General features: G+C 44.3%; 1 protein-coding gene across 1 annotated transcript in view; it reads right to left on the minus strand.

The window, feature by feature from the left end:
• LOC126195571 (uncharacterized) overlaps nucleotides 1–18,139 on the minus strand; it is a 313,541-nt gene that overhangs the window by 99,936 nt on the left and 195,466 nt on the right. The window contains exon 4 of the mRNA XM_049934197.1: nucleotides 1,045–1,308. Coding sequence (XP_049790154.1) covers nucleotides 1,045–1,308 — 264 coding nt within the window. The remainder of the gene's footprint in view (nucleotides 1–1,044; nucleotides 1,309–18,139) is intronic.

Consider the following 18,139-nt stretch of genomic DNA (forward strand, 5'->3'; position numbering starts at 1 on the left):
GTATATTGAGCAAGCAGTAAAGGAAACAAAAGAAAAATTCGGAGTAGGTATTAAAATCCATGGAGAAGAAATAAAAACTTTGAGGTTCGACGATGACATTGTAATTCTGTTAGAGACAGCAAAGGACTTGGAAGAGCAGTTGAACGGAATGGATAGTGTCTTGAATGGAGGATATAAGATGAACATGAACAAAAGCAAAACGAGGATAATGGAATGTAGTCGAATTAAGTCGGGGGATGTTGAGGGTATTAGATTAGGAAATGAGACACTTAAAGTAATAAATGAGTTTTGCTATTTGGGGAGCAAAGTAACTGATGATGGTCGAAGTAGAGAGGATATAAAATGTAGACTGGCAATGGCAAGGAAAGCGTTTCTGAAGAAGAGAAATTTGTTAACATCGAGTATAGATTAAAGTGTCAGGAAGTCGTTTCTGAAAGTATTTGTGTGGAGTGTACCCATTTATGGAAGTGAAACATGGACGATAAATAGTTTAGACAAGAAGAGAATAGAAGCTTTCGAAATGTGGTGCTACAGAAGAATGCTGAAGATTAGACGGTAGATCACATAGCTAATGAGGAGGTGTTGAATAGGATTGGGGGGAAGAGACGTTTGTGGCACAACTTGACTAGAAGAAGGGATCGGTTGGTAGGACATGTTCTGAGGCATCAAGGGATCACCAATTTAGTACCGGAGGGGAGCGTGGAGGGTAAAATCACTGTGTATAGCCTGGAACTTTGGTGGAACGTTGACGGTATTCTGTTATTCCAAGGACCTACATCACTGGAAGTAAACTCTTGTGGAGCTCGGTTTCTGTGCACAGCAGTATAACTTTGTAAATAGTAGTTGCGGAATACTCGACTAAGTGCGAGACTTTGAGTTGTTGAGCAAAGGCTTTCAGCCTGGCAATCATTTTTTAGTGTTAATTGTGTATGGTTCGTCGGAGCGGACGAGGATAATGTTTTCCTCTGTATCTAGTTCGGCCTACGGCGTATCCTGTAGGCTGCGCTGGCTGCTGGCGGCCCGCCTACCTGTGGCTGCGGCGGCCGGCGTCTGCGCAGTGGCGGCTCCCCCCGCGCCGGCCGGCCCAGCTGCGGGCGCGCCGCGGCTCTCCATGGCGACGGCGGGCCGCACACTGTGCTCCTCGGAGCGCCAGTAGAGCGCGGCCACGCTGGCCTGGCACTTGAGCAGTAGGCTGCCGTCCTCGCGGAAGTGGCGCGCCGCTGCCACGAAGCGTAGCCCCAGCACCGTCGTCACCAGACCGTCGCGCCGAGACACCTCGCGCGGGCCCACCAGCTGCGACCGCTCCGCCTGCGCACACACCTCTGTCTGTACAGTCACTCGGGGCGGGGCGGAAAATCGTGGACGAGCTGGATTTTACGAAGCACAAGAGTCCGTCAAGAGATCGTCAAAGGTGTGGGTCGCTAAGTCAAGTTACGGAACCGATACACAAACAATTACAGCACACAATAAAATAACGTACAATGTTACATTAAACAGGCATTATGTGGAGGAGCTGAAACTCGGTTTCATAGGATTTGTTGACCTGGAAAAAGCGTTCGAAAATATAAAATGGTGCAAGATGTTCCAAATTCTGAGACAAATAGGGGTAAGCTACAGACTGAGACGCGTGTAGCCCGTCAGCAGCATTAGAAAATTGCAGCGAAATGCAGGAAGACCTGCAGCGGATAGGCACTTGGTGCAGGGAGTGGCAACTGACCCTTAACATAGACAAATGTTGTTTATTTCGAATACTTTGAATGAAGGATCCTTTATTGTATGATTACATGATAGCGGAACAAACATTGGTAGCAGTTACTTCTGTAAAATATCTGGGAGTATGCGTACGGAACGATTTGAAGTGGAATGATCATATAAAATTAATTGTTGGTAAGGCGGGTGCCAGGTTGAGATACATTGGGAGAGTCCTTAGAAAATGTAGTCCATCAACAAGGGAGGTGACTTACAAAACACCCGTTCCACCTATACTTGAGTATTGCTCATCAGTGTGGGATCCGTACCAGGTCGGGTTGACAGTGAAGATACAGAAGATCCAAAGAAGAGCGGCGCGTTTCGTCATAGGGTTATTTGGTAATCGTGATAGCGTTACGGAGATGTTTAGCAAACTCAAGTGGCAGACTCTGCAAGAGAGGTGCTCTGCATCGCGGTGTAGCTTGCTGTCCATGTTTCGAGAGGGAGCGTTTCTGGATGAGGTATCAAATATATTTCTTCCCCCTACTTATACCTCCCGAGGAGATCACGAATGTAAAATCAGAGAGATTCGAGCGCGCACGGAGGCTTTCCGGCAGTCGTTCTTCCCGCGAACCATACGCGAGTGGAACAGGAAAGGGAGGTAATGACAGTGGCACGTAAAGTGCCCTCCGCCACACACCGTTGGGTGGCTTGCGGAGTATAAATGCAGATGTAGATGTGTGTGTGTGTGTGTGTGAAATCTTATGCGACTTAACTGCTAAGGTCATCAGTCCCTCAGCTTACACACTACTTAACCTAAATTATCCTAAGGACAAACACACACACACATGCCCGAGGGAGGACTCGAACCTCCGCCGGGACCAGGCGCACAGTCCATGACTGCAGCGCCTGAGACCGCTCGGCTAATCCCGCGTGGGACTGAGACGGGTAATAAACAGTATGTACAAGAGCCAAGAGGGGATAATAAAAGCGGACGACGAAGAACGAAGTGCTCAGATTAAAAAGGATGTAAGTCAGGGATGTAGTCTTTCGCCCCTACTGTTCAATCTGTACACCAAAAATGCATTTACGGGAATAAAAGAAAGATTCAAGAGTCCAATTAAAATTAAAGGTGAAAAGAGATCAATGGTACGATTCGCTGATGACATTGCTATCTTCAGTGAAAGTGAAGAAGAATTACATGACTTGCTGAATGGAATGAACTGTCTAATGAGTATAGAATACGGATGGAGAGTAAATCGAAGAATGACAAGAGTAATAAAAAGTAGGAGAAATGAGAACAGCGAGAAACTTAACTTGGGCATTGATCGTCACGAAGTAGATGATGTTAAGGAATTCTGATACCTAGGCAGCAAAATAACCAATGACGGACGGAGCGAAGAGGACATCAAAAGTAGACTAGCACTGGCTAAAACGGCATTCCGGGGCAAGAGAAGTCTACTAGTATCAAACATAAGCCTTAATCAGGGAATGAAATTTCTGAGAAAATACGTTTGCAGCGCAGCATTGTATGGTAGTGAATCATGGACTGTGGGAAAACTGGAGCAGAAGAGAATTGAAGAATTTGAGATTTGGTGCTACAGACGAATGTTGAAACTTAGGTGAACTGATAAGGTAAGGATTGAGGAGGTTCTGCTCAGAATCGGAGAGGAAAGGAATATTTACAAAACACTGACAAGCAGAGGGAACAGGATGATAGGACATCTGTTAAGACATCAGGAAATCAGTTCCGTGGTACTTGAGGCAGCTGTAGAGGGCAAAAGCAGTAAAGGATGACAGAAATTGGAATAAATCCAGAAAATAATTGAGGACTTAGGACTCTGAGACGAACAGAGGAATTCGCGGCGGGGCCCATAACCCCGCCCCCCCCCCCTTAAAAAAATTTGTGTACACACCCTCCTGGCTCATACATGCGTAACAATTAATGTTACGATAACAGGTTCCTAAGTTCCAGCAGCAAAATGCTTAAATGCCGTTTTTCATTGCGTTTAAAAACTGGCGTTAATCTTGACCACTGTCATTATTAATCCTATACTACCTTACCCATTTCGACCAACGGTCGCGCCTCAGTGGTAATAATGGTTCCCGTCAGATCACAGAAGTGAGCATTGTCGGGCTTGGCTAGCGCTTTGATCGGTGACCGTTCGGGTTTGCCGAGCACTGCTGTAGTAAAATGCGGTGCACTCAGCCCTTGTGAAGGTATCTGAGGAGGTACTTACTGAGAAGTAGCGGATTTGGTCACGAAAACTGACTTGACTGACGAACGCGAGGCAATCGGACGGCACCGTTGGGCCCTCCGAGACCCGTCTGGACCGAGAGTTTACGCGGTTCGGTCTTACACAACTCTCGAAGGCTGTACAAGAGGAATATTTGGAACGTTAATATTAAAATACATTGGAACAATGACGTACGATCGAAAGAAGCAGGCAGTGAAAACAATTTGATAAATTACATGAATTGCACATCATAAAAAAATAAGAGCTCACCATACACCTATATAGGCAAAACGGAACTAAAGTTGCAAACATGGATACCAGTTATTTGGTATTTGATGACGTCTGATTGAAAACTGATTGACTGTACACATCGGAGTGTTAAGGTGAAGAAGTTGCCCGACGGCAGTACTATATAAAGTTTAAGAAAATGTGTTTTGAAATACAGAAGTACGGATACAATTGATAGACACAATGTAGTATTAATTGACACATCACATTCTCTTATATCTATTACAACACCCTCTTTATTATCTAACAAATGTTCGTCTGGTGTAAGGAGACGGGCGAAAATTATCACCGCAGGATGGCGTCAATGTATAAAAAGGTAATTATAATAAGTGACCATCTATCTGTTGAATAAGGTATAACAGTAAATGGGTAATTTAGTATACGTTAATAAATACATAATAATGTTTATCGGTGTATTGGTATTCCAACCAAAAGAAAAACAGATTTACAAATTTATACGCAGAATCACAGGAAGCATATTAGATATGAACAGTTTGGCAGAGGCAAGCATCTGTATCTACAACTAAGTACAAAATGTACACTACTGGCCATTAACATTGTTACACCAAGAAGAAATGCAGATAATAAACGGGTATTCATTGGACAAATATATCATACTAGAACTGACATGTGATTACATTTTCACGCAATTTGGATGCATAAATCCTGAGAAATCAGTACCCAGAACAACCACCTCTGGCAGTAATAACGGCCTTGATGCGCCTGGGCATTGAGTCAAACAGAACTTGGATGGCGTGTACAGGTACAGGTACAGCTGCCCATGCAGTTTCAACACGATACCACAGTTCATCAGAGGATTGACTGGCGTATTGTGACGAGCCAGTTGCTCGGCCACCATTGACCAGACGTTTTAAATTGCTGAGAGATCTGGAGAATGTGCTGGCCAGGGCAGCAATCGAACAATTTCTGTATCCAGAACGGCCCGTACAGGACCTGCAACATGCGGTCGTGCATTATCCTGCTCAAATGTAGGGTTTCGCAGGAATCGAATGAAGGGTAGAGCCACGGGTCATAACACATCTGAAATGTAACGCCCACTGTTGAAAGTGCCGTCAATGCGAACAAGAAGTGACCAAGACGTGTAACCAATGGCACCCCATACCATCACCCCGGGTGATACGCCAGTATGGCGATGACGAATACGCGCTTCCAGTGTGCGTTCACCGCGTTGTCGCCAAACACGGATGCGACCATCATGATGCTGTAAACAGAACCTGGATTCATCCGAAAACATGATGTTTTGCCATTCATGCATCCAGGTTCGTCGTTGAGTACGTCATCGCAGGCGCTCCTGTCTGTGATGCAGCGTCAAGGGTAACCGCAGTCACGGTCTCCGAGCTGACAGTTCATGCTGTTGCAAACGTCGTCGAACTGTTCGTGCAGGTAGTTGTTGTCTTGCGAACGTCCCAGTCTGTTGACTCCGTGACCGAGACATGGATGCACGATCCGTTACAGCCTTGCAGATAAGATGCCTGTCATCTCGACTACTAAACATACGAGGTGCTTGGGATCCAGCACGGCGTTCCGTATTACCATCATTATCCCACCGATTCGATATTCTGCTCACAGTCATTGTATCTCGACCAACACGAGCAGCAATGTCGCGATACGATAAACCGCAATCACGATAGTCTACAATCCGACCTTTAAGAAAGTCGGAAACGTGATGGTACGCATTTCTCCTCCTTACAAGAGGCATCACAAGAACGTTTCACCAGGCAAAGCCGGTCAACAGCTTTTTGTGTATGAGAAATCGGTTGGAAACCTTCCTCATGTCAGAACGTTGTTGGTGTCGCCACCGGTGCCAACCTTGTGTGAATGCTCTGAAAAGCTAATCATTTGCATATCACAGCATCTTATTCCTGTCGGTTAAATTTCGCGTCTGTAACACGTCATCTTCATGGTGTAGCAATTTTAATGCCCAGTTGTGTAATATATCTAAGGACAAGAAGACATCATATGAGTGTGTATTTAATATATATCTCAAGATCAATAGCAAGAATTTGCATCAGTAAAATCTTGTGATGATGTACTACTAATCAAAGGTCGTGACATGTAGTACACTGTAGGGTACCATTAAAAATCTCGAGATTTTCTGCACAATACTGCACTTATTATAGAACCAGCAATACATAAAAACTGAGGTAACAAAATATAAAAGCAGGATACAATAGATAAAGCATAGCGACAGTGCTCTGTGACGTCTGATTCTGGAAGGTGGCACAAAAGCCAGTGTTAATTTTTTATTATTATGACTCTAAAATGTTGTTTCTAAAATGTTGTTTCTAAAATGTTGCCCATATGACGTAATAAATAATGTAGTCATTTCTTACGCCAAACTAACAGTGAATATATCGAGTGAACATTAATAAACCCGACAAACTGCAGGGACGGATTGCTGACTGGAAATGGAGGAAATAAAAGTCCTGTGAACGTGTGCCCGGAAATGGACGGTCTGCGTGCAACGACACCAAATCGTCCCGGAACACAGTACAAAGCTGCATCGCATCCACGTCACAACAGATGTTCGAGGTGGCAATCCATAGGATTGAACGCACGCTTTCACACTGCGGATCACGGACTGCTGCAGTCTTTCACGCAGCCGGCCGCGGTGACCGAGTGGTTCTAGGCGCTTCAGTCCGGAACCGCGCGACTGCTACGGTCGCAGGTTCGAATCCTGCCTCGGGCATGAATGTGTGTGATGTCCTTAGGTTAGTTACGTTTAAGTAGTTCTAAGTTCTAGGGGACCGATGACCTCACATATTAAGTCCCATAGTGCTCAGAGCCATCTGAACCCATCAGTCTTTCACGCGTTCCGACCTCTCTCCGAATAGCGTCACAGGCGTCGTGAAAACACTGTTAAATGGTCTGCACATTAGGAACTGATTCACCATACACAATGATTTTCAGATGGTCCCAGAGGCAAAAACCCAACGGGTCTGTGTGCGGTGATCTAACATTTCATGTTACAGGACTTCCGCGTCCAATCCAACGAGCGAGGTTGTCACCACACAGGCACAATTATTCCCGTAGCGACTCTCAGTGTAGCGCACCAACTTCCAGGTTGCACTCAAAAACGCGGAACTCTTCCATCTTCTGCGCCACTTCCTACTGTGCGACGTGTACGTCCGCAGATGGTATGGGTGTTGATGACGATGTGTGGTTTGGTTTGTGGGCCACTCAACGGCGCGGTTATCAGCGTCCGTACAAATTTCCAACCTTTGCTCAGTCCAATCTCGCCACTTTTAGGAATGATGATGAAATGATGAGGACAACACCAATACCCAGTCATCTCGAGACAGGTGAAAATCCCTGACCCCGCCGGGAATCGGAGCCGGGACCCCGTGCTGGGAAGCGCGATCGCGATCGCGACCGCGAGACCACGAGCTGCGGGCAGATGGTATGGAGAGCTGCCATATGGAGCGCTGTCAACTGCGGTCTACATCGCTTTCGCCTTGTGCTGACAGACCTGGAAATCCTTCCGCCAACAGGCATCAAAAGACGAAGTGCCTCAGACAGTTACGATTTGGGCACTTGGCGCTTCAGTTCAGTGCCTGCAGTGCACTCAGTACAATACTCTGGAGACTACCTTCCGGTTTAGCAGTCAGTACTTATGGAGATCAAGAACCAGTACAGAGTGTCTACAGTTAGTAAACTCAGTTATAGTGTCAAAATCACAGGGCACCAAGAGACAGCAAAGTTATTGTCTTAGGTGTAGGACAACAGTACCATACATCAAACTGTGCCAAAGCTAACTACCATTTAATAACATACTGTTAACTAGTATTATTTGCATTTTCTTATTGTGTTGCCACATTTCTATTACAGAGCGCCTTGTCAAAATTGTTAAGCGGCGAGAGTGCAATGAATACTTTTTATGAAAAACAGCAGTTTTCTGCTGCCATGGATGTTTCGGCTTAATAGTACACGGGGTGTTTCAGCTGCCCCTGCCGCTGTCGTTATAATCCGCATGAGAAATTTTCATATTCTACCAGTCGCTACGCACCGGCTGTTAATCCTACAGAAAATTTAATGTAGTTAAATTTAGTACTGCCATACGTTTTCGCTACAGGCCGTAGTTTTCGAGTTATTGAAGAAAAATGTAACCTTCAAACGCATCCCCATCCCCACACTCAGCCCACACCGGTCAGGATTTCTGTTACGCTGTTCGTAGCACTCCCTCCAAACACCATACAAAAATTTGCGACTGCACGATTTATTTCCTACATCTGACCCTTTCTAATCTACATCGATTGGCCTTATGACGTCACCAGCTTACTCTAACAAACATAAACTGTAAAACTGATGTTTACGTAAACTGTATCTATCAATTTTGTGAATTTTAACAGCATAAAACAAACAATTACATCGTTAAAATCGTCTGACACGAAACTACTGTGCTTGTAAGCGCAAAATTTGCATTGAATCGTCAAAGTAATTAGTTTACGAAAGTCATTTTTCTGTCATTGCCTTCAGGAGTACATTTAAATTAGTAATGATAAAGAAGTAGCTGGCTATGTTGGTAGCGTAATAGCCCGAGACGAAAAACAGGTGGAATATAAGGAATAGTTCGTGCAGTTGGAAATTTTTGTAGAGTGGTAGGAGGGAGTGCCACAAAAACATACTAGAAATCCTGACTGGTGAGGGATGAGTGTGGGGTGGAGGTGAGTTTGAAGATCACCTATGTACAAATGTTGATGGTGTTGAGACAGCAACCAGCCACAAATTTATTTTCAGTTCCTTTATTCAGAGGGTACCGTTACAGGTTTCGAATCATTATGATTCATCTTCAGACGCTTTTCATGCTTTCATTACTAACTTTTTTACAGATTAACTCTCCTAAAATATAAATGATGCATAATTATAAGCACACCACACAGGTGGTTGCGTTATTGATTTTCATTGGGTGTCACTTACGTGAAATGTCAGTTTGAAGAGTTCGTTTTTATTACATTCGTCCAACAGATGTGAATACATTCTGCTGTCACAACACCATCAACATTTGTCTTCAAATAACAACCACGGTCTCCAACCGTGCATTTTCTTGAATAACTCTGAAATCGTGGCCTCTAGCGAAACGTATTCCTGTTACAAAATATGACATTAAATTTCCTACACGAAGGTCCTGCTCATTTATTGCTGTAGGACTAATAGTTTATGCACCGCAAGCGAGAGAAAAGGAAAATTTTGAGTGTGGTTATGAAGGCCAGCTATAACAATGTGGGTTGCATAAAACGACAACGGTAGGGTCAGCTGAATCACCCTGTGTTAGCATTCACTTATCAAGTTTCCAACAAGCCACAGTCCATGATTCTCTTGTGCGTAATGATGTAGTTGAAACATACATTCTCAGAAATTTCTTCCTCAAATGAAGGCCTGTGTTTGGTACTAGTAGACGTCTTGTAATCTGGAATGCCACCTTACCAAGTGAACAATATTTTCCGATGGCTAAAAATAAATAGGACTCGATTATACTTTACTAATGACTGTAAATTGTGTTATAAATTTATATCTACTGTGAAATGCATTCAGGAGCTGATGATAGACTGCACGAGAAGGGGAAAAATCGTAGCTGGTAGCAGTAATATAAATTTTCGTAACAGCTGATGGGTGGCACGTGATTTTCGACAAAGTTTCCTCGTCATTATTTAGTTATGATGTAGCTGCTATTAGTTCATCTCAGTCATTTCAGATCGACTGGGTGAGAAAGGCCCCCTTAGAAGTATCTACGCACGACAATATTTTCGAAGCTATTCCTGCATGTTCTATAAGACAGTATATCCTCCTTGGAAAATTTTCCTCAACGAAATTATTTCATCAGGTACGCAGAATATGTGAGAACGGTGAAATATCCTCAAACTTCTAGAGAATTGTAATAATTTCAATTTCGAATAATGCATGTTCTGGCAGGTGTGAATGTTAACGAACTGTCGGTTTGCTAAGCCACGGTTGGAGAGCACTTATATGAATTATTTACAGAAGAATGCAAAGATTGGTAGAATCCGACCTCGGGGAAGATGAGCTTGTATTCCAGTGAAAAGTAGGACCACACGAGGCAATACTCAACCTACGATTTATCGTGGAAGACACTCTGCACAAAGGCAAGGCTTTCTTTTAGAGCATTTTTAGATTTACAGAAAGCTTTCGAGAACGCTGAACTCTATGAAAATCTGAAAGTAGCAGGGATAACATACTGAAAGTATTCTCAAAAAGGTATCACACTGCAGGTTTAAGACCGGAAGGACAATAAAGGAAAGAAGTAGCTAAGAAGGAAGCCACACATAATTGTAGCCTATTTCTGATGTTATTAATACATACATTGAGCAAGCTATAAAGATGATCAAGGAGAAATTTTTAAAGGGAATCAAGTTCAAGGATAACAAATAAAAAACTTGTGCCAAGCTAACGCAGTGGAGGTCGTGGCAGGCTCAGCAGGTGGCGAGAAAATTAGCAGCACGTTTTCTCTCTGCAGGTGAGAGGTGCCAGAGGCATCGAAATCTCCACAGCTAGCGCCTCGATGTAGAGAGGGTAGAGGCCTGTGCGACAGAGTGCGAATAGAGAGCGGCCGTAAAACCTGGACACCTGGGCGGCGGGAGCAGTTACTCTGGGCGCAGTGGCACGAGGAAGACGTTTCGCGGCTGGTGGCGCATCGTCAGGAAGAGTGAGCAGTGGGCCAGCACAGTAGTGGCCGATTTGGGAGGACAACGCAGAGGAAGCGGCGTCCCCTGCATAGAGGAGTGCCGAGAGGAATATCCTAGTCGGCGTTGTTGCTGGTGGCAGTAGAATTCTTATGACTGGTGCGAACAGGCAGTGTCTGTGCCTTTGTGCTTTGTAGCTGTGTTTAGATTCCCCAGTGGAGCACTCCTGGTTAATTAACAGTCCTCTCCTTTATTAAAGATTACATTGAAGTAGCTGTATGCGTCATCCAGCATTGATAAAGATAAATGATTATGTATCTTCGTTCTCTTATTTCATTTCATGGTCTCTTTGAGTCAGATTTCCTGTTGGCGTTGTTTCCCCTTGTATTTTCCTTTTTTTATTTCTTTACGTCAATTTTTGCAGTTCAGTAGTTATTATTTTATTTTTATTACTGTAGTATTATAATATGAGACAGATTTCTTGTATATTGGTGTATTCCTGCTATACTTCAATTCTGAGTTTTAAAAAGAAGTTGTGTTACTGAGGAAAATATACAAACTTCTCCACAATCCCTTCCTCAGGCTGAAAACTGTTGCACGCCTATTACACGTCAAGGTTGCCTAATGATGTAATTCTGTAGGAGACGAAAGCGGACTGGGATAATCGGCTGAACAGAAAAAGGAGTGTGTTAAAAAGAGGTTATAAGATGAATGTGAACTGTTGCACAGCAGACTAATTTTATTGTGCAGGCTTAACATTTTGTTAAAGCTCTATAAGGATAGCTTACAACAGTGTAGGTTAGCACTGGACTAGTGTACCACCAATACAGCAGACTCCCAGAACGTGTCTGACAAGAGTACAAGCACTACTGTACTACTTAACAAGGCAGTGTGAGGTAACACCATCTAATTTCACTGCCCGAGCGCTGCTGCAAAATCGAACGTAAACAGATACGAACGAGCTTAGCGACTCACAGCCATTAGTGAAATCACCACAGCGTAGCAAGAACCGCTGATGGTTCCAATAAATGTGGACAAATGCGCTCGTACAACCAGAGCCACTACGTCGTAGGTGTGGGCTCCATCCGTTAAACAATTCTGTCTTATTGCCAGTGAAAAGGCGGCGCGCTGATTGGAGACAGCTAGCCTGCTACACTACCGTTCATTAAAATTGCTACACCAAGAAGAAATGCAGATGATAAACGGGTATTCGTTGGACAAATCCCGGTCAGCGCGACAGAATGTCAATCCTCAGGGCCCGGGTTCGATTACCGGCTGGATCGGAGATTTTCTCCGCTCAGGGACTGGGTGTTGTCTTGTCCTAATCATCATAATTTCACCCCCATCGACTTGTAAGTCGCCGTTGTTGTTTTTGTGGTCGCCACTCCATAGACTGGTTTGATGCAGCTCTCCATGCTACTCTGTCCTGTGCAAGCCTCTTCATCTCCCAGTACCTAGTGAAGCCTACATCCTTCTCAATCTGCTTATGTGTATTAATCTCTTGGTCTCCCTCTACGATTTTTACCCTCCACCCTGCCCTCCAGTACTAAATTGGTGATCCCTTGATGCCTCAGAACATGTCCTACCAACCGATCCCTTCTCCTAGTCAAGTTGTGCCACAAACTCCTCTTCTTCCCAATTCTATTCAATATATCCTCATTAGTTACGTGATCTAAACATATAATCTTCAGCATTCTTCTGTAGCACCCCATTTCGAAAGCTTCTATTCTCTTCTTGTCTAAACTATTTATCGTCCATGTTTCACTTCCATACATGGCTACACTCCATACAAATACTTTCAGAAACGACTACCTGACACTTAAATCTATACTCGATGTTAACAAATTTCTCTTATTCAGAAACGCTTTCCTTGGCATTGCTAGTCTACATTTTATATCCTCTCTACTTCGACCATCATGAGTTATTTTGCTCCCCAAGTAGCAAAACTCCTTTACTACTGTAAGTGTCTCATTTCCTAATCTAATACCCGCAGCATCAGCCTACTTAATTCGACTACATTCCATTATCCTCGTTTTGCTTTTGTTAATGTTCATTATATATCTTCCTTTCAAGACACTGTCCATTCCGTTCAACTGCTCTTCCAAGTCCTTTGCTGTCTCTGACAGAATTACAATGTCATCGGCGAACCTCAAAGTTTTTATTTCATCTCCGTGGATTTTAATACCTACTCCAAACTTTTCTTTCATTTCCTTTACTGCTTGCTCAATATACAGATTGAATAACATCGGGGAGAGGGTATAACCCTGTCTCACTCCCTTCCCAACCACTGCTTCCCTTTCATGTCCCTCGACTCTTATAACTGCCATCTGGTTTCTGTACAAATTGTAAAAAGCCGCCGGCCGCGGTGGTCTCGCGGTTCTAGGCGCGCAGTCCGGAACTGTGCGACTGCTACGGTCGCAGGTTCGAATCCTGCCTCGGGCATGGATGTGTGTGATGTCCTTAGGTTAGTTAGGTTTAAGTAGTTCTAAGTTCTAGGGGACTGATGACCACAGCAGTTGAGTCCCATAGTGCTCAGAGCCATTTGAACCATTTTGTAAAAAGCCTTTCGCTCCTGTATTTTACCCCTGCCACCTTCTAATTTGAAAGAGAGTATTCCGGTCAACATTGTCAAAAGTTTTCTCTAAGTCTACAAATGCTAGATACGTAGGTTTGCCTTTCCTTAATCTTGCTTCTAAGATAGGTCGTAGGGGCAGTATTACCTCACGTGTTCCAACATTTCTACGGAATCCAAACTGATCTTCCCCGAGGTCCGCTTCTACCAGTTTTTCCATTCGTCTGTAAAGAATTCGCGTTAGTACTTTGCAGCTGTGACTTATTAAACTGATATTTCGGTAATTTTCACATCTGTCAACACCTGCTTTCTTTGGGATTGGAATTATTATATTCTTCTTGAAGTCTGAGGGAATTTCGCCTGTCTCATACATCTTGCTCACCAGATGGTAGAGTTTTGTCAGGACTGGCTCTCCCAAAGCTCTCAGTAGTTCTAATGGAATGTTTTCTACTCCTGGGGCCTTGTTTCGACTTGAGTCTTTCAGTGCTCTGTCAAACTCTTCACGCAGTATCGTATCTCCCATTTCATCTTCATCTACCTCCTCTTCCATTTCCATAATATTGTCCTCAAGAACATCGCCACCGTATAGACCCTCCATATACTCCTTCCACCTTTCTGCTTTCCCTTCTTTGCTTAGAACTGGGTTTTCACCTGAGCTCTTGATATTCATGCAAGTGGTTCTCTTTCTCCAAACGTCTCTTTAATTTTCCTGTAGGCAGTATCTATCTTACCCCTCATGAGATAAGCCTCTACATCCTTACATTTGTCCTCTAGCCATCCCTGCTTAGCCATTTTGGACTTCCTGTCGATCTCATTTTTGAGACGTTTGTATTCCTTTCTGCCTGCTTCACTTGCTGCATTTTTGTATTTTCTCCTTTCATCAATTAAATTCAGTATCTCTTCTGTTACCCAAGGATTTCTACTAGCCCTTGTCTTTTTACCTATTTGATCCTCTGCTGCCTTCACTATTTCATTCCTCAAAGCTACCCATTCTTCTTCTACTGTATTTCTTTTCCCCCATTCCTGTCAATTGTTCCCTTATGCTCTCCTTGAAATTCTGTACAACCTCTGGTTCTTTCAGTTTATCCAGGTCCCATCTCCTTAAATTCCCACCTTTTTGCAGTTTCTTCAGTTTAAATCTACAGGTCATAACCAATAGATTGTGGCCAGAGTCCATATCTGCCCCTGGAAATGTCTTACAATTTAAAATCTGGTTCCTAAATCTCTGTCTTACCATTATATAATCTATCTGATACCTTTTAGTATCTCCAGGGTTCTTCCATGTATACAACCTTCTTTCATGATTCTTGAACAAAGTGTTAGCTATGATTAAGTTATGCTCTGTACAAAATTCTACCAGGCGGCTTCCTCTTTCATTTCTTAGCCCCAATCCATATTCACCTACTACGTTTCCTTCTCTTCCTTTTCCTACTGTCGAATTCCAGTCACCCATGGCTATTAAATTTTCATCTCCCTTCACTACCTGAATAATTTCTATTATCTCATCATACACTTCATCAATTTCTTCATCATCTCCAGAGCTAGTTGGCTTATAAACTTGTACTACTGTGGCAGGCGCGGGCTTCGTGTCCATCTTGGCCACAATAATGCGTTCACTATGCTGTTTGTAGTACCTTACCCGCACTCCTATTTTCCTATTCATTATTAAACCCACTCCTGCATTACCCTTATTTGATTTTGTATTTATAAGTCACCGTAGTGACTTACACCCGGCGAACGGTCTACCCGACGGCAGGCCCTAGTCACACGACATTTCATTGACGAAATATATTACACTAGAACTGACATGTAATTACATTATCACGCGATTTGGGTGCATAGATCCTGAGAAATCAGTACCCAGAACAACCACCTCTGGCCGTAATAATGGCCTTCATACGCCTGGGTATTGAGTCAAACAGAGCTTGGATGGGGTGTACAGGTACAGTTGCCCATGCAGTTTCAACATGATACCACAGTTCATCGACAGTAGTGACTAGCGTATTGTGACGAGCCAGTTGCTCGGCCACCATTGACTAGACGTTTTCAATTGGTGACAGATCTGGAGAATGTGCTGACAAGGGCAGCAGTCAAACATTTTCTGTATCCAGAAAGGCCCGTACAAGACCTGAAACATGCGGTCATGCATTATCCTGCTGAAATGTAGGGTTTCGCAGGGATCGAATGAAGGGTAGAGCCACGGGTCTAACACATCTCCAATGTAACGTCCACTGTTCAAAGTGCCATCAATGAAAACAAGAGGTGACCGAGACGTGTAACCAATGGCACCCCATACCATCACGCCTGGTGCTACGCCAGTATGGCGATGACAAATACACGCTTCCAATGTGCATTCAGCGCGATGTCGCCAAACAAGGATGCGACCATCATGATGCTATAAACAGAACCTGGATTAATCCAAAAAAAATGACGTTTTGCCATTCGTGCACCAAAGTTCGTCGTTGAGTACACCATCGCAGGCGCTCCTGTCTGTGATGCAGCGTCAAGGATAACCGCAGCCATGGTGTCCGAGCTGATAGTCCATGCTGCTGCAAACGTCGTCGAACTGTTCGTGCAGATGGTTGTTGTCTTGCAAACATCCCCATCTGTTGGCTCAGGGATCGAGACGTGGCTGCACGATACGTTACAAACATGCGGATAAGATGCCTGTCACATCGACTGCTAGTGATACGAGGCTGTTGGAATCCAGCTCGGCGTTCCGTATTACCCTCCTGAACCCACCTATTCCATATTCTGCTAACAGTCATTGGGTCTCGACCAACGCGAGCAGCAATGACGCGATACGATAAACCGCAATCGCGATAGGCTACAATCTGACCTTTATCAAAGTCGGAAACGTGATGGTACGCATTTCTCCTCGTTACACGAGGCATCACAACAACATTTCACCAGGCAACGCCGGTCAATTGCTGTTTGTGTATCAGAAATTGGTTGGAAACTTTCCTCATGTCAGCACGTTGTAGGTGTCGCCACCGGCGCCAACGTTGTGTGAATGATCTGAAAAGCTAATCATTTGTATATTACAGCATCTTCTTCTTGTCGGTTAAATTTCGCGTCTGTAGCACCTCATCTTCGTTGTGTAGCAATTTTAATGGCCAGTGGTGTACTTGCTTACTGCCTCCAACACCGAGAGGCATCCAGTCTGATGCATACCACAGCTGCCTACTGGGTCATCACAGATGAGAAGGCTGATGAGCAGCCAGCTTTCCTGCACAACCTGATGATCTGCAAGTTGCCAGGCGAGGCACTTCCGAATAGCCCTACGGCCGACTCGTGAGCATCTTTTTGCAGTCTTGCTTGATCCGTGGTTGATGACGAGGGTGTATTCTTCACAATAACCAACATTGTGGACCTCAGTCAACAGTTCGCACCTGAGCACATGACGGGCTGCCTTCGAGAGAGCTGAGGTGGTAGCCGTACTGTGTGGGACTAATCTTCAGTGACGAAGTCAGGAGTCGCTGACGCGGTGTTGACACCTCTTCATGGCACGTGTGCTCGCGACCGACTGCTGACTGCTGCGGTAAGGCAGTTATACCACTGTAGGTTCTGTTCGACCAATTTAGATGCCGGTGCCTCACTGACGCCTGTAAGTGTGCACTGGACCATTCAGCTTCACTCTAAGCTCGACCTCAGTACTCTGACGTCGCAATATTGGTGCCAGACAGTGGTTGAGTAACAACAGAGCAAAAGTAAAACAGGTGACTTGAAAAGCGTTTATGAGAAGCACACTACTAGTGGTCTTGAGGTAGCGTCTGTGATTAGTAATCAGAACGTTGGGTCCGTGGTTCGAAACCCGCCACTGCTTAGATTAATAATCAGCATTGGTGGCCGAAGGTTTCCAGCATAAGAAGTCACCCTCATTCTGCCAACGACCTTTTCAAAGAGGGCGGAGGAGAGGACAGAGATCAGGGCACTCTCTTGTCTTTGGGGTGGGAAACCGGCCCTAAAGACAGAAGAATCAACAATGATCAACGGCATGAGGATACACAAGGCAATGGAAATCACTGCATTAAAGACACATAACTTGTATTTAGAGGACTTGCGGCCTGTAATTGAAAACACGATCATCTCTGCATTGGCAAAAGATTCCTAAATAGTCTCCCATTCGGACCTCCGCGATGGAACTGCCAAAGGGGAGATGACCACGACAAAAATGTCGAATTGCCAACGAAAAGGATAACGTTCTACGGAAAGGGAAACGCAGATGCTGAGTCTAGATTTAATACAAGTCAGTGAAGTGAAATGGAAAGAAGACACGGATTTCTGGTCAGATGAGTATATTGAAATATCAGCAGCAGGCAAAATAGTATAACGGGTGTATGATTCGTTATGAATAGGAAGGTAGGGCACAGAGTGTGGTACTGTGAACAGTTCAGTGAATGGATTATTCTTGTCAGAATCGACAGCAAAACAACCCTGAAAATGATGGTTCAGGTATGCATGCTAACGTCCCAAGCTGAAATGAAGAGATAGAGAAATTATATGAAGATATTGAAAGGGTAACACAGTACGTAAAGGCTGATGAAACTCTAATAATCAACCGGAACTGGAATGCAGTGGTGAGGAAAGGAGCATAAGAAACGGTTTCAGGTGAATATGGGCTTTGGACAAGGAATGACAGAGGAGAAAGACTGAGCTCTGCAATAAATTTCAGCTTGTAATGGCCAATACTC

Source organism: Schistocerca nitens, chromosome 7 (assembly GCF_023898315.1).
Source record: "Schistocerca nitens isolate TAMUIC-IGC-003100 chromosome 7, iqSchNite1.1, whole genome shotgun sequence".
NCBI lineage: Eukaryota > Metazoa > Arthropoda > Insecta > Orthoptera > Acrididae > Schistocerca > Schistocerca nitens.